Genomic DNA, 17,773 nt, shown 5'->3' with positions numbered 1-17,773 from the left:
ACTTAATATTTACACAAAATGGAATAAGTCATACGCTCTGGAATTTGAGATTTAGAAATAGGGTTCTACTTCAAATTGGAAAGATTTTAAAAGTCATAGAATCCAACACCTTTAATTGATAGATGAGAGCAGTGAGGCCAGAGAGATTGTGATATACCAAGGTTTATTAAAACATAAATATGTAGCATTGAGCACGTCCAATGTGCCAGACACTGTTCCAGACACTGGGGACAGTATCCAAAACGGCCTAGCCGCTGCCCTGCATAGAGCTATAGTCTGGCTGCAAAGACAAACAATAAATAAGTTTACAGATAAATACATTATCACTTCAAAGACGATAAATGCCAGGAAGAAAGTACAGCGGGATAATGCGATGGTCAATGACTTGGGGGTATAATTTTGGTACAGAGTGGACATGGCCTCTGAGGAAGTGATCTTTGAACTGAGACTTGAATGACAAGAGAAACCAGTCATGTGAGGATCTGGGGGATGAACGTTCCAAACACAGAGAACAGGGAGTGTAAAAGCTCTGAGGTGGAAAGGAGCTCATTGCGTGGCAGAAAGTCAGCCAGTGTAGCTACAGAAATGCAGTCTCCAAAGTGGGGTGCCCCACCCAGGGGACGCCAAAGACCAAAGTATGGGTATTGGAAGAAACTATTAGAATTCTTTTCCATTGGTTTTATTGTATACTTTGTAATTTCTATGATGTTGTATGTTTTCTATTACACATAAAACAAATACAGTGGTATATATGTATAACTTACAGCTATATATGTGTGTATACAGTGGGAGTATACATTGAAAAAATTTTACTGTATATTTTTATAGACCACTGTGTCAGTGGGCAAAGAGGAGAGAGGGAAAGCAGATGGAGGGTCCTGGTCGGTCATGCTAAGAGTTTGGTTTGTCCCCTGTGCTGGGGAAAGCACTGGAGGTGTTTGAACAGGGCGTGCGGGATCTGAGCATCTGGGTCGCTATGTGGAGCAGAGACTGAAAGGCTAGAAGCAGGGAGACCAGTTAAGGAGCTATGGCAGAAGTCAGGAGGGAAATCATGGTGGACTGGACTACATCTTCCTCAACCTACGTCCCAATAAACGTATCTTCAATAAGTTGAAGATATCGTTAAGTCGAAAATGCATTGAATACACCTACCCTACTGAACATCATAGCTTGGCCTAGCCTACCTTAAATATGCTCAGAACACTTGCGCCTGCCTACAGTTGGCCAAATCATCTAACACAAAGCCTATTTTATAATAAAGTGTTGACGAGCTCATGTCATTTATTGAATACTGTACTGAAAGTGAAAAACAGAATGGTTATAAGTTTACTGCTTGTTTACCCTTGTGATTGCGTGATTGACTGGGAGCTGAGGCTCCCTGCCGCTGCCCAGCATCACAAGAGAGTATTGTACAGAATCAGTAGCCTGATAAAAGATCAAAACTCAAAGTACGGTTTCTACTGAATGCATATTGCTTTCACACCATCCTAAAGCCGAAAAATTGTAAGTTGAACCACTGTTGAAGTTGGGGACTGTCTGTGCATGTTAGCAGTGGAAAGGAGGAAAGTGGCTGGATTCAGGATATATTTTGGAGGTGGAGCTTCAGGACTTGCTTATAGGCTGGATGTGGGGGAGAAGGGGTACATCAAAGACAGGAATCAATGAAAAATACCTACTCCAGGTTTGGCTTACACAACTGGGTGATCCATGGTGCTATTTACCGATTTGGAGAGGATGGGAGGAGGTACCAGTTTTGAGATAAGGAGCAAAAAATCACAAGCTCTGTTATGAGATGTAAAGCTGGAGATGCCTATCGAACATCTAAGCAGAAATGATGAGTAGGCCTTAGTATACTGGAGCCTGGAACCATGGCAAGAGGTGGGTGCTATGTTTCCTGATCCTGCACTTTATGTTTTTCTTGTTGTTCCAGTTGCTCCCAGAATGATTTAATGTTTTAAGTAAATAAATAATTAAGTTTTAAAAAGTCATAAATAATCTAGGATCTATGAACAAGTATTGAGTCAATTAAATTTAAATATTTTTAATCTCCTTTGGATTCAGTGGGAAAACTGGGTTAAAGTTGGAAAGTTCACTGAAAAATCTTTAGGATCACAGATTTATCTAATTGTAGTCCTGCTGAATGACGGCCACTATCTCCTCCTTGGAAACGCCCCAGAGTCACACACAGTCACATTGTCTGCAAGGCCTTTTGTCAGTGATTTTATTTCACTCAGAGAGGGTCATGCTCTGCAAAGAGAAATAGTGCTATCGAGGTGCTTTCTGAAAATTAGCTGAGTCCTATACCAAAAGTGATTTCTTAGTGTCAATTGGTCCAAATTACCCTTGAGTCTCTTTACCCCTTCCAAAGTTACAGAAAACTGGCAAGGTTGCCAAAATACTAAGTAGAGGCAAACTTAGACCTCTTCGTTTTTACTTGGATCAGAGTTTCTCAGCCTTGGCCCTGTTGACATTTAGCGCTGGATAATTCTTGTCGAGGGGCTGTCCTGTGTATTGTAGGATGTTTAGCAACATCCCTAGGCTCTACCTGTTAGGCGCCAGTAGCATTCCCCCACACACCTGTGACAACTAAAAATGTCTCCAGACGTTGCCAAATGTCCCTGGCTGGAGACAGGGGGTACAAGATTGCCCCAGTTTGAAAAAAAAAAAAAAATTGACTTGGAGAAAAGAGATAATCGTGGACACCATTGATCTGTCATCATCACTTCCATTCTTTAAAAAAACGTACAAGAATTGGCTTGCATACACTTGAAGATGATTAGGTAGTGAATAAAAAGCCACTTATCTCTTAGGGAATAGCATAGCCATAAAATGTCTTTCTACTGCAGAGATACAAGGCTAGGTAATTTCAGGAAAGTCGAGGCTCCAACCTTCAACTCCCCTGGAGCCTGTGTTCTCCAGCTGCGGAGAGGAGGGGTAGAATCCTGCCCTACCCTACATGAGTGAGGCTGCGTCTGTGGCTGAACACACATTCCCACCTGACCAAAGCATTAGGCAGTTCCCAGGGGCAAATACCCACTACTGTCACTCTGGCCCACAGTAAGTGCTCAGTATATTTGTCGTGTGCATGGATGAATGAAGAGTCTGAAAAGTACAGGCATGCAGGCTGCCTTCTGAAGCCCCTGTGTGCCCCCTGGTTGGTCCGGCCAGGGGGGCTGTCAGATCCCCACGTGTAGTCTCTGCCCTATAGACCCCACCACTCCCAGGAGAAGCCCCTGTCAGGAGGTCAGGAGGGGCTGTGGATGGGGGCTCTGGCTGGAGCCAGTGCCCAGGCCTCCTCCCAGGAGGTCTGTGAGCTCTTCTCTCCTCTTTACAGAAAACCGGCCGATCATGAAGAGCCTGACGTTGCCAGCCCTCTCCCTGCCCATGAAGTTGGTGAGTCTGGAGGAAGCTCAGGCCCGGAGCTTAGCTACTAATCACCCTGCCCGGAAGGAAAGGAGAGAGAATAGCCTGCCTGAGATTGTCCCTCCCATGGGCACCCTCTTCCACACCGTCCTTGAGTTACCAGACAACAAGTAAGTGTCCTTCTTCCAAGTTCTGGGAGATGTTTAGGTGGAGGGGGACGGAGGAGGAAGCCATAGAGTCTCAGGGCTGTGATGGCAGCATGGGCTGGGGGTGTGGTCTGGATTGGGGGGTAAGGAAGCATTCCAGAAGAGAAGGGAGCTGCCTCCACGACATTCACCAGCGGCTGATGCCTTCACTCACTGCCCCAAAGTCATCAAGAACTTGAGCTCCCACCGGAGATCCCTAGTACCGTGGTGTAGGTGGGGCTCATAGGTGTCAAGAATCAGAACTAAAACCCTTTACTCCTTAGTTGAGACAAAATAAGCTTGACATTTTCAAAAGGAAGGTTGCAAAACACAAAAACTTGACCCCCTCCTCCCACCCTGCGCCTCCCACGGGACCTATGGAAGGCGTAGGGATGAGTGGAGGGCAAGCTGACGGAGAGCACCGCTCTGGACTGAGACCTCTGGGAACATGGCACCTGGGGACGTGCATCCTGGCTTCTGTTCCTCCTCTCTTACCTGTTAGAGCCCTCCCTCCCCTCCAAAAACAAACACCATTCTCATTCATATCTTCCCTCCCTTCTCCTTCTCACTTATTCTGTGGTAACCCTGGTCTCCACACATCCCTCTCCCAGCCCCATGTCCCACTGTAAAAAGGAGGCAGTGACTGAAGCAGGGGTCCGAAATCCTAGGCAGACAGTAGGTAGAGGAGCCGAAAGGCAGTCTTTTCACTGGAGAGTGTCCGCCTTGCTGTTTGGTCAGTGAAAGGAGGTATGAAAACAGACCTCTCAGACCTCTTATCAGCGTCCTCCTTACGATGGCGAGGCTGTTTCCCCCTGGGGAGGGAGAAAGAGTGCTGCCACGTTGCACAGGGGTAGGGGGTGCCTGTCACACTGTGTGCTCTGAGAAGGGTATCTGGAACTCACCTGGCGAGAAACCCCTCTACTTCCTGAAGTGCATGGGTGGTTCTCTCTCTCTCTCTCTCTCTCTGTTTCGAAAGACTGATCCCCACTGCCCCTCCCCCCTAAATCCCTGAGAATAAGACTTCCACTCAGGGGTCAGGAAGACTTCCTCTGAAGGACAATCAAGTTCACTTTCTCTGTGCCTTCATACCGTACCTCAAGGTATGCGATTACGTAAAATCCACCCCAAGGCCTAGTGCTTGAAAACATCAGGCCAGATCCAATAGAAGCCACTAAGCACTGCAGATCTGTCTCTGAGGGACGGTAAAATCATGCTGTGCTTGAGACCTGGATGTTCTCTGAGAACCCTGCAGAGAAAAGGTCCTCTGTGGGGCCCACAGGTTGCAGGGTTTCATCCTGGAACTTTATGAAGTCTGATAGCAAGGCTGGCTAGAGCCAGGCAGGGCCTCTGTGATGAACCCTGGTGGCACCAGGCCCTCTGGCCCAGTCTGGCACTCAACTTTCCCTGCTTCATCAGAGAAATGAGAGACAAAGCCAGAAACACAGTGACTGCCCTCTGCCTTTCTCTGCAGTGACCGCTGACCACACCCAGCAGCCTGCAACTCTCCCAGGCCAGGCTCTCTTCTAAGTTGCTTTCTCATCCACCCCCTTTCCAGTCCACTAAAGTCTACCCCAGCCCCCTCCTCGCCTGTGGGTGTCCAAGCAGTGTGGCTGCAGTGCAAGGAGCATAACAGGACTGAGGTCTCTGGCCTTTAGTGTTTACTCCTGTAAAAAAATAAGTATCTTTGATAACCCAGGACTGAACTGCTTACCAGAATTCCCAGAACTGTGGTTGCTTGTGACCTCTGAGTCTGCCACCAACCCCTGTCTCTGTTTGCCCCCTCCCCTGCCTGTAATAGCACATCTTTGTCCCTTCCTCTGGGGAATGTGGTCCTTCACTCTGACTCATGAAAACCTAGCTTGGTCATCATGGGCATCCCCAGACAGGGGAGAGTCAGGCTCAACTTGGATTTTAGAGAGAAATTTCCTGATATGTCAGAGCTGTTCATAACTAAGAACATGTTTGGGGTATTCCTTCTTAGTTTAAAAGTCCCACTGAAATAGCTAGTTAGCAAACTAACCCCCTGTGGCTTGGCTCCTTTAGAAGAAAGCTCTCCAGTAAATCAAAGAAGTGGAAGTCAATATTTAACCTGGGACGTTCTGGATCAGACTCTAAATCAAAGCTGAGTAGAAATGGGAGTGTATTTGTGAGAGGACAGAGGCTCTCAGGTAAGAATCAATAGCAGTTATGTTTATAAGATATATATATATATATATTTCAGTTCTGTTTCTTAAGTCTTTGCTTTGATTATGTCAAATTCACTAACCCTGAAAGAGAAACTTATAAATTAACTGAAGAGTCTTTTTGGTTTTTTAAAATAATTTTAGATTTACAAGAAATTTGCAAAAATAGTACACAGAGAACCTGTAGACCCTTCACACAGCTCCCCCAAATGTTAACATGTTAGATAACTGTAATACAATGATGAAAACCAAAAAATTAATATCAACATAATACTATTAAATAATTTGCAGACATTATTCATATTTGGCCAGTTGTCCCTCTGATGTCCTTTTTCTGGTCCAGGATCCAGTCCAGGAACCCACACTGCATTTAGATGTCATGCCTCTTTAATCCTCCAACCTAGGACAGTCCCTCAGTCTTTCTGACCTTGACACTCTGGAAGAGTTTTGGCCATTTATTTTGTAGAATATACCTCAGATTGAGATTGTCTGATGTTTTCTCATGGTTAGATTGAGGTTATGTCTCAATGTGTCATATCAGGGGGCACATGAGGTCAATATTTTATTGTTGGTGATGTCAGTTTTGAGCACTTGGTTAAAGTGCTATCTACAAGGTTTGTCCCTGTAAAGTTACTATTTTTTTCCTTTGCAATTAATAAGTATCTTGTGGGAGATATTTTCAGACTATGCAAATATCCTTTTTTCATCATACTTTCATCCATGCATTTTAACATCCATCAGTGGTCCTTGCCTGCAACAGTTATTACTGTGGTGTTTACCAAATGGTCATTCTCCATTTCCATCATTCCTTCTACATTTATTAATTGAACTCTACTGTAAGGAAGATCTGTCCCTTTTCCCCCAGGGTGAGGGTCATGATTTTTATTTTTTTAATTATTTAATTTATTTTTGGCTGCATTGGGTCTTTGTTGCTTGCGCGGGCTTTCTCTAGTGGTGTTGAGCGGGGGCTACTCTTCGTTGCGGTGTGCAGGCTTCTCATTGAGGTGGCTTCTCTTGTTGCAGAGCACTGGCTGTAGGTGCGTGGGCTTCAGTAGTTGTGGTGCATGGGCTCAGTAGTTGTGGCTCACGGGCTCTAGAGTGCAGGCTCAGTAGCTGTGGCACAAGGGCTCAGTAGTTGTGGCTCACAGGCTCTAGAGCGCAGGCTCAGTAGTTGTGGCACACTACTGAGGGTCATGATTTTTAAATAGGAATGCTGCCCTGTGGGAATTATATGTGAGTAGTGGTTAGGACCTATGATGCAGGAGGGAACTGAGGGAACCACTATATAATGGGGAATATAACCAGTCCGGCTGAATATTGTGTCAGAAAGCGGAGGCCATAGAAATTTGCCACAAAGACATTTAGTGTTATAAATTGAAAGCATAATTGCTTAAAAATGAGGGCAATTGTTATGAAAGCAAGTAGTAAAAGGTAAATGTACAAATGTAATGAGCAAACTTGATTGAATACTAGTTTGAAAAAAAAAGGACTACAAAAGATAATTTGGGGGACAAATAGATTGGATTTTAGATGATATTGAAGAACAGTACATTCTCATAGTGTGCTGATGGTTCTTAGGAGACATGCTGAAGCTGAAGTATTTAAGGATGAAGTGTCAAAATACTGAAACTCACTTTCAAATGATTCAGCAAAACATATCTATGTAGGTAGATAGATAGATAAAAAGAGATAGATACGATAGATACAGCAGACATGTGGCAAAATGTCAACCTAGGTTTAGAGGTCTTCAACTTTTCTGAATGTATGAAATTCTTTTTTTTTTTTTTTTTTTTTTTTTGCGGTACGCGGGCCTCTCACTGCCGTGGCCTCTCCCGTTGCGGTGCACAGGCTCCAGACGTGCAGGCTCAGCGGCCATGGCTCACGGGCCCAGCCGCTCCGCGGCATGTGGGATCTTCCCAGACCGGGGCACGAACCTGTGTCCCCTGCATCGGCAAGTGGACTCTCAACCACTGCGCCACCAGGGAAGCCCCTGAAATTCTTAATAATAAAGATTTGGGAGGAAATACTAATGCCAATAGGAAAAAATGAGGTAATATTTTTAAGGACCTTCCTCAAGCCCAGTGATAATTGTACTCCAAGGATCATAAAGCACAGATGTTAGAAATTGTCACATTGACCTATTGGAGTAATGAGGGATGTCACAGGGTATAGCAAGTACAGTGGTTTAGGCTGTAATTAATGACAAATCCAACTCAATTGCCTTCTGCAAGGAGGGAGTTTATTGGGACATCCAGATGTAGGGAAGGCTTCAGGGGTGGTTTAGTACAGTGGCTCTGTCTCCATTTCTCCGCGTTTTCCTCAGCTATGCCCTCCCCTGTCGGTCAGCTTTATCCCCAGACTGGCTTCCTTTGCCTCCACAAAGTGGCTACAATAGTTCTGGGCTTTACCTTTGACTCTCACTATATCCAGAAGGAGAAAGAAGATCATTTCTGGTAGCTTGCTCCTAAGGAAAGGGACCCTTCTTTCCTGGAAACCCCAGTTAAGAGTCTGTCTGCCCCCCTCCCTCCGCCCCACAATAGTAGCCTTCACTGAGTCACACGGGTCAATCCCTATGGCTACGGGAGTGCCCTGTGCTGACTGGCTTAGGCCTAGGTTCCTGAACCAATCACTGGCATGAAGAATGGCATTACACCCCTGTGTGAGGCATGAGATGCACCCAAGATGTACAGGGCTCTGTGAGAAGGGGAAAGGGAAATGGATTCTGGGTAGGCATCTACAATATTCATTATATAGGGAAAAACGTCTTTCACAAAATGGCAAGATGGCCAGGTGAAGAGGGCAGGTTGCTATAGGTATGGTCGAGCAGATACAAATCAAAAATTAGGATTCTCAAAGAAGAATTTAAGGGGGAGTACCTGGCAGGAAACCCCTGCTCTAATAACAGATTTGCTGAAGCACATCAGAGAGCCCTTCAGTTACAGAATCAGTGACACAATGAAAAAGGTTCCCCAAGTAACAAAAAGTTTAAAAAAATAGAACAAAACAATCGAGTAAAATTAGATTAAATGATTTTCTTTGATCTTGACTTATGAAGATTTCCACCCCCTTGTGGTTTTCAAAAGGAAGAAGCCCCAGGTGCTGGATCAAACAACGGTAAACTCACAGAATGCACAGGACGTCCCTGGCCAGCTTCTCAGCTCGGCCGCACCTCAGAATCACCCATGGAGTATGGTCCACACCCACAGCAGCTCTGCCTCAGGAGTTCTGTGGTGAACTCAGAGTACTGGTAATTTCTAAAAAGCTCCCCAGGTGATTCCGATATGCAGCCGGTGTTGAAAACCACTGCTATCTCATGAATAAGCTAATCAGAGATAGTTCATCAAACTGGCTGAATTTTGATGAAATTCAGGGGTGAAATTTTGATGAATTTCAGGGGTGAAATTAAAGAACTATCAGCGTCAATATAAGTGGCTCTCTGTGACCTTGACTACTGCCCGAGTGGCTGCTTTTCACCAGAAGAGTGTTGCTGGATCCCTAGAAGCTAAAGATTGGGGGGTAGGGAGTGGGGAGCCTTCTGGTCATAACCCACCAGCATGGTCACCGTAAAATGGCACGTGGGCTTGCTATTCACTGAAATATGTGTGTGAAAAAAGGAAATCAGTGGATTAACATATTTATTGATAAATAATTTTAAAAATCTTTTTTTAAAACTCCATATTTAAGAGCATTTTAAAAATTGATTCACCATGTATATAGTATTGGGGGTGTTTTTTGGTATGGGGGCAGGTGAAGGTATGTTTAACCATGTTTAGAAAATGGAACAGAAATAGGAAGTACTAAAGGATAAGAAAAACTTGGGTATTGACTGAATGGAGATGCATAAACTTTGGAGTCTCCCAGACACCGGTGTACTGGAATTTGTATATTATCAAACAGGAAGATTCCAGGGAACCCTCCAGAGTGAACTCCTTTGAGTAGGGAAATAAAGCCATAGAGATAAACCAAGAGAGGGGAACCCAAGGACCCAAAGAAAACTGGTGGATGCATTTCCATGAGGCCAAGGTGCCAGACAGAAAAATATAATCTAAATACAGTTAGCCCTCCATATCCACAAATGCAGGACCTATGGATAGGGAAGGCCGACTGCAGTACACCATTTACATAAGGATCTTGAGCACAGATGGATTTTGGTATCCGTGGCGGTCCTGGAACCAGTCCCCCCAAAATACCAAGGACGATTGTGTAGTCATAGGCCAAGGATGTCTGAGTACTGCTTAGTTTCTATCCAGACAAGGAGCCAGGGAATTCTTGACTGTTGCCAAAAGCAGCTACTGTGGCCACCAGGACCAGAAGGAGCTGTGTTGTCAGAAAGAGGGTCCAGCAGGAAAGGTGAACACTGATGGCCCTGCAACCAGATCGCTTACCCATCCTCCGTGACACTCAGTGTCACCTGGTCACTACCCCTGAAGGGTGATACATGAAACCCATGAGGAAGGCCAAGAAATGCAGCTCTTGGAAAACAAAGGCAAAATCTTGTCTCAGAATACATGAACGGGGAGTTCCCTGGTGGTCTAGTGGTTAGGATTCGGCACTTTCACTGCCATGGCCTGGGTTCAGTCCCTGGTCAGGGAACTGAGATCCCACAAGCCGCATGGTGCGGCCAAAAAAAAAAAAAAAAGAATACACGAATGAAGGGAGGCTGGCCAGGCAGTTTTAGAAGTCGTTTTGTAATAGATAGCTAGTGGGAAGCAGCCGCATAGCACAGGGAGATCAGCTGGGTGCTTTGTGACCACCTAGAGGAGTGGGATAGGGAGGGAGACGCAAGAGGGAAGAGATATGGGAACATATGTATATGTATAACTGATTCACTTTGTTATAAAGCAGAAACTAACACACCATTGTAAAGCAATTATACTCCAATAAAGATGTTAAAAAAAAAAAAAAGTCATTTTGTAAACTTGTGGGAATAGTCAGTCTTCCAAGAATGAGAATTCTGGCTTACCTCTGGAAGTAAGGAGGTGGAAGGCCATCTTGGTGTCACCAAGGCTTTGGGTGAATGTTGCTGTGTCCTTCCAGAGCCCAGTGGGACCCAGGCAGAGATAAGCCCAGAGCCTGGGAGGCCAAGGGGCTAATTCAGAGCCTCTCAGAAGGAGCAGGGTTTGGAGCAAGAAGGAAAAAAGGATCTTTAAAAGAGGGACAAAGCAAGTGTGAGTCAGGGCACGATTTGGGTTAGGGCCAACACTGAGTGCTTCTTTTAGAACCATCTCCTGAGTTTACCCTTGTTGCTGAGCCCTAGTTTATCTTGAATAATATCAACCACAACAATAAACAATAGTTACTTCTTCTTGAGCATTTACTCTATTCTAGGTTAATGCAACCTACTTTATATGCACTACTCATTTCATCCTCACAACAGCTCTACTGTTCCTCCTTTTCATGCCAAAAAACTGAAGTTTCAAAAAGGTAAGTTGCTTCTCTGAGGTCACACAGCCCAAAAGTGGGAGAATTGGGATTCAAAGCCAGATCTGCCTGGATCCAGAGTTACCTTAAAGCCACAAGTCCTGGGGCTCCCGGTCAGCTTCTAAATTGCCCTCTCTCCCCTCCTAGCAAGTTTGCCCTGGAAGCCTTCCTGAAAAGACATGATGATGTTTGTGAAAGTGCCTAAGCCTATGCCTGAAATAATAAGTTTTAATTTATTTAAACCATAACCTTCTGAAAACCTACTTGGGTGGCTTAACGAAGATGCATAGCATCCACCAGGCACACAGCAGGTGCTCAAAAAAGGTTCGTTTGGTTGGGATCTGCTCCAGGGTGAGGCTGGTGGGTGAGAGCATTGGGGAGCAACCAGGCTGCAGACATCAAGGAGCAGAGCTGCACGTGGAGAAAGGTGACACATGGGAGAAAGGGAGAAAAGTACCCCTGGGCTCCCTCTCACCTGTTGTACCAAATTCCTGGGTGTTGAGCGATGTGGCTGCAGCCAAGAATTCTGCTCTCTGGCCTAGTCAAATAGGAGGGGTTGCCTAGAGCCCCATGGATTCTACTCCATGGATGAATCTTTGAGTCTTTTCTGTACAATAAAATCGGGTTCAGGACTCCTCATTTGCTAATAGCTACGTGACAAAATTGTAACTTACCCTTATCTGTAAAATGTTAATAAACCTTTGATCTACAAATGCCCTATTTTTATAAGGTCACTCCCACCAAGAAAGTAGGAACATCTAAGGTGGAGTGGGGAATGTTTTCCAAAGGGGAAAATTATAAATACTTGAAAAACTTCCCTAAAGAAATTTCTTTTTTGTACTTACAGCCTGACCTATTGTTCTAAACACTTTCTCTGAACAAGCATTCATCAGGGATATTTCTTCTTTTGTCCTTAGTGGAAAAGGCTACTATCCGACCAGCTAAAAGCATGGACTCGCTGTGCTCAGTGCCCGTGGAAGGTGAGATTTTTCAGTTGGATCTGGAACTGGCGATTACAACTGGGAGATTGGCGCTCCCACACCAGACTTGCCTTCCTAAACCGCAGACCCTGCTCAGCTCCAGTCATGGCCACACACAATCCCCCAGGCCCAGATCCCTCCCTGACTTTCCGGAACTCAAGGGGCGCACACAGCCCTTGCAGTAACCTCCCCTACTCCACGAGGCCTCTTTCTCCAGCCTGTCTCCCCACAGCTGGAGACAGCAGCCTCCTTGCATTCAATCCTGAGCCAGGTAAAGGGTCAACACCTGAAAACTAAGGCAGAAGAGGCTCCCCCTGGGGCATAAAGAAGAGTTTTGAATTTAGGTGTTTCCGTAGGCATTAGCTTCATTGTGTTTGTCAAGTCATGATTTTGAGTTGGTAGAGTCATTCATTCCTTCATTCATCAATAAACACTGACAGGCACCAGCCTGGCACGTAGCTGGACACTGCTGGTTGGAGCAGATGTACATACAGTTGCATGCCAGGTTACACCCATCACCAAAGCGGCACCTCACTGTGTTCGTTCTTACAGCTCCAGCCTTAAGGGCTGACTTGCCTGTAGCCCTTGCTTCTGTTTTTGTTAAGCAGCCAACAAGCACCGCTACAACTGGCAATACACAGGGCTTCCCTAGCAGCAGACTGTTTAAACTCCCCCATGATTGTACCATGACTTTCGAATCCCTTTAATACAAGGTATGTTGCTCTTTGATAAATGAGGCGGCCTGAAACAAAACAGAAAATCTTTAGAACAACTTTCAAAAAATAATACTAAACTTGTAAAATATTCAATGAGATCTTTTTAAGCTGGCTCAATCCTTTTAGCATTTTCTCACCTTTATATTCATCAATTTGCTTGGTTTTGAAACCTCTTGGAGGCAGTTCTTGCCCAGTTTGGCAGGGTTTAATATTTCAAAAGCTAAAAAACAAAACAAAAAAGACACTAAAAACTAGGTCACCACTTCCGTGGGCATTGGACAGGTTATCTAACCTCTCAAGTCTCGGTTTCCTCATGTGTTAAGGGAGATAATTACACTTCTCCTACAGAGTGGTTCCTAAGAATTTTAAACTTAATGTTACCTAAGATGTAGCACTTAGTGCCTAGTTGGGAATTATTTTCCAGATCCCTGGCAATTCAGTTGTTGTCTCCCAGCTTATTTATTTCACACACAGATTTTTTCTCTTCTTTGCCTTCACTTCTAAGTCAGTCAGGAACTCACTCCTCACAACTGTGCTTTCTAACATTTAGTTAATTTACATTTCTAGTTTCTCATCCTCTGAATCAGCAGGAGGAAGCCTGGGAAAAGGCAAAAAGGTCTAGCTGAGAACAGCATTTGTTTCCTTGCTGGGAAATCAAACCCCTGTTTGGGTCCATCTGCCAGAGAAGACTTAAAACAATAAGTTTTAAAGTTTTAAAATGAAACAAGATTCTGTTATTTTGGCCTTTTTATATTCATTCTGAGCAAACATCATTCTGTCATCTCCCACCTTCTTTTTATTTTTTCATGATCTACATTTAATGCTTGGTGGATGACTGGTCTGTTTAGCAATTTCAGCAGTGTCTGTCTTTTGGAAACTGCTCTACCTGCAAAGTTTAAAACAGATACATATGATACAACAAAGTGGTTCTATCAGGGCATTATGACAAGATTCTGTGCACATAGGGAGATGTTTCCTCTTGTCAACCAAATGTTATGTACCTGTCTTTATTAGGATAGCTATGCCCTTATTATCGTGCTATGCCTTTCCAATATTCAAGTGTTGTGTGCCTGCCCTTACTGGAAGGCTGCTCAGTGATGTGTGTGCTCGGGCTGCTGACCACGTTTGTTTGCTTTTTCACTAGGGAAAGAAACCAAAGGAAATTTCAATCGAACAGTCACCACTGGTGGATTTTTCATTCCAGCAGCGAAAATGCACTCGACTAGCACTGGCAGCTCATGTGACCTCAGCAAGCAAGAGGGCGAATGGGGCCAGGAGGGGATGCCGGCGGGGGCCGAGGGGGGCTTTGACGTGAGCAGTGACCGAAGCCAGCTGCAGGGCGCTCAGGCCCGGGCCCCGCCTGAGCAGCTGAAGGTGTTCCGACCCATCGAGGATCCTGAGAGCGAGCAAACAGCCCCGAAGATGCTGGGTATGTTCTACACCTCAAACGACAGCCCCAGCAAATCTGTCTTTACCAGCAGCCTCTTCCAGATGGAGCCCTCTCCCCGTCACCAGCGCAAGGCCCTGAACATCTCCAAGCCCTTTGCTGTGTCCGTGCCACTCCGTGTGTCAGCCGTCATCAGCACCAACAGCACCCCATGCAGAACCCCCCCAAAGGAGCTACAGTCTCTTTCCAGCCTGGAAGAGTTTTCTTTCCAGGGCTCAGAGAGTGGAGATTGGCCTGAAGAGAAGCCATTGGGAGTTGAGACTTCTACAGGTAAAGTAAAGGAGAGGGTCTCTTTCCATTGCAAGAGAGGAAAAACCAGACTTAAACAGAGTTTGCAAGGCAATGTAGTGAAGCGGTTAAGACTGTGGGCTCTGGAGCCAGACTGCCTGGTACAAGTACAGGCTCAGCCATTTTGCTGTACCATCTCCAGCAAGTTAACATAACCACTCCATGCTTCAGCTTCTTGATCTGTACAATAGGGATAATGTTAGTATTAAGTTGTGAATATTAAATTAGTTAATAGATGTAAAGCTATCAGAACAGGGTCTAATACACAGGAAGTACTCAGTAAATGTAAGGCAGGAGGGAAAGCTCATGGAATGGAATGCAGAGCTGGAACTGGGGATTCAACTCTTCCAGACACAATCCACCCATCCCACATTTCTACCTCACATCTGCAGAGAAAGTGGCTATAGCGACCCTAGCGGTGAGGAAGAGCATCCTCCTCCCAATTTCCTTTAAAAAAAACACACACAGGGAGGACTCTGTGTTTGGGCCTGCTTGGGTCACATGCCCAGCCTGGGACCAGTCACTGTTGGCAGACTAATAGGATTCTAAGATTGGCCAAGCGAGAGTCCCTGGGCCGTCTCTGGAGTGAGAACCAACAACCAACTGTGAGCCACACAAAAGGGAAGTAATGAGAACCTCAGAGGAGAGGATGGCTGACAGACAAACCAATAAGTGCTCATTGTGGTTTAAGAATATTTCTATTTCAATTAATATTAGCTAAACCCACACACCTATAGTCACCTAATCTATGACAAAGGAGGCAAGAATATACAATGGAAGAAAGACAGTCTCTTCAATAAGGGGTGCTGGGAAAACTAGACAGCTACATGTAAAAAAGAATGAAATTAGAACACACCCCAACACCATACACAAAAATAAAAATTAATATAAGCTAGCTTTTTCTGATCACCTATCATGGTGTCAGGCAGTGTCCTAAGTGTTCTATATGTATTATCGCATTTCTTCTCACCACAACTCCATGAGGTACAGGTAGTTACTATTATCCCCATTTGCTTAGAGAGGAATCTGTTAACTTGCCCGAGGACTCATAGCAAGGAAGTGTAAAAGCCAGGATTTTAATCCAGATTTTTAAAAATCCATGCTTTTAAGCATTCTGCCATGATCCCTCACGTGTTTGCTATGGGCTGTAGAGTTAAAACGATTGTTAAGATGCAGTCCCTTCCCCCAGCAAGCTCCAAACTAGGAAGGGAAACTGAAACTCTGCACCCACCTGCAGCACAGGGTCAGCTTGTGGAAGTAGCCTAACACGCCCCTTGGGCTTTTTTTTTTTTTTTCTTAAGTATAGTTGATTTACAATGTTGTGTTAATTTCTGCTGTACAGCAAAGTGATTCAGTTATACACATATATATACACACACACATTCTTTTTTTATATTCTTTTCCATTTGGTTTATCATAGGAAATTGAATATAGTTCTCTGTGCTATACAGTAGGCCCTTGTTGTTATCCATCCTATATATCATAGCTTACATCTACTAAACCTAAGCTCCTGCTCCATCCCTCCCCCAACCCCTCCCCCTTGGCCACCCCAAGTCTGTTCTCTGTGTCTGTGAGTCTGTTTCTGTTTTGTAGATAAGTTCATTTGTGTCATATTTTAGATTCCACATATAAGTGATATCATATGGTATTTGTCTTTCTCTTTCTGACTTCCTTCACTTAGTATGACAATCTCTAGTTGCATCCACGTTGCTGCAAATAGCATTATTTTGTGTTTTTTTATGGCCGAGTAGTATTCCATTGTATATATGTACCACATCTTCTTTATCCATTCATCTGTCGATGGACTTTTAGGTTGTTTCCATGTCTTGGCTATTGTAAATAGTGCTGCTATGAACGTAGGGGTGCGTGTATCTTTTTGAATTAGAGTTTTGTCTGGATATGTGCTCCTTTGGGCTTTTTGAATGAGAGAGAGTGTAAGTACCCAAAGTATCATGAAAGGGGTGTTCAGAAGGGACTTCAGTGGCATCTAAAAGAAGCAGCCCTCTCAGGAGGATTCCAGGAACACTTCTCAGAAGTGGTGACATTTGGGCCTTCATAAATGGGTAGGACTTCTGAATGCAGAAAAGATGGAAAAGGGCATTATGGGCTGAGAGGTGCTGACTGTTGTGTATAGATTTTGGACCCCAGCTGGGCAGATTCAGATCCGAGCTTCACCATTTTGGGGCAGTGTGACAGCTGGTTGATATCTCTGAGCCTGTTTCTCTTCTGCAAAGCAGGGATGGCTCCGATCTCAAGGGCTGGGATGAGGTCCGCATGGGAAAATATTCATGAAATGCCTGCTCAGGGTGTGGTCCTCAGAAGATGCTCAGTGAACATCAGTCCCTTTCCCCTCCCCCTTCCCTTCAGGATGGGGCACAAGAGGACCAAAAACGTAGGGGAATTAAGTGATGCCCTGTCTGGAGAATGCTCCATGGGCTGCTGTGGGTGGAACAGAGTGAGGGTTAGAAGAGGAAGCACAGCCTTTGAGGAAAAAAGTGTTTCCAAAGGCTTTTATGTGATTGGCTGTCCTTTCCAAAAGAGAGGGTCCCCAGGCCCCAAGGGGTCTTTGGCAGACAGTCTGTTACTTTTTTTCCCTCTCTCCTTCCTTCTCTCGGTAATTCAGAATACCCAGTCTGTATCAAATTGGTCTTGGAAAGACACTGATGGAGACTCCAGTCTGCTTCCCTGATTGTGATTAGTAGCAGCCAGGGCAGAACAAGGGACCCTGTAGGAGGCAGCCACGTGGATCTAGGACCAATGGCCAGAGGGAGATGCCAAAAGTTTCAGCGACAGCGGAGGGCCCCTCACCTTTCTCTCTGATGGAATTAGGTTCACGTAGGTTACTTATCTTCTTCCATAATTATTCCAAATGAAGAACTTCACCTTCCTTAATAAATTATTTTTTCTTTCTTTTGTACGGTAGCAATAGATAAAAGAAATAGAATTAAAGACAATTTTCCAGGTTACCTGATTTAAATTTTTAGTCACTCTGCTCAAACCCATTCTTCTACTTTTGGCTAAACTAGGCAAAATTCCAGTACAACCCAAAAAGTAAGAGATACCAAGTAAGTATTGCATTATAACTAAAGTGTTGAAAGTTAGATCATTGATCGCTTTGAATGAAAAAAAAAGGATTATTCAATTAGTCATAATAATTAGTTGTCTGACTTCTGTCTGATTCAAGGCTACG

At 44.7% G+C, this 17,773-nt stretch overlaps 1 protein-coding gene across 1 annotated transcript in view; it reads left to right on the top strand.

Annotated features, from left to right (window-relative positions):
- The window catches only part of ARHGAP31 (Rho GTPase activating protein 31), a 111,616-nt gene that overhangs the window by 79,746 nt on the left and 14,097 nt on the right, over window positions 1–17,773 (top strand). The window contains exons 9-12 of the mRNA XM_024765195.1: window positions 3,335–3,533; window positions 5,592–5,716; window positions 12,070–12,132; window positions 13,993–14,565. Of these exons, the coding sequence (XP_024620963.1) occupies window positions 3,335–3,533; window positions 5,592–5,716; window positions 12,070–12,132; window positions 13,993–14,565 (960 nt within the window). The remainder of the gene's footprint in view (window positions 1–3,334; window positions 3,534–5,591; window positions 5,717–12,069; window positions 12,133–13,992; window positions 14,566–17,773) is intronic.

The sequence above is a fragment of the Neophocaena asiaeorientalis genome, unplaced genomic scaffold (assembly GCF_003031525.2).
Source record: "Neophocaena asiaeorientalis asiaeorientalis breed wild unplaced genomic scaffold, Neophocaena_asiaeorientalis_V1.1 scaffold500, whole genome shotgun sequence".
NCBI classification, from domain to species: domain Eukaryota; kingdom Metazoa; phylum Chordata; class Mammalia; order Artiodactyla; family Phocoenidae; genus Neophocaena; species Neophocaena asiaeorientalis.
The sequence above is the reverse complement of the archived record's forward strand: the minus strand, read 5'-3'. Positions and strand labels throughout refer to the sequence as shown.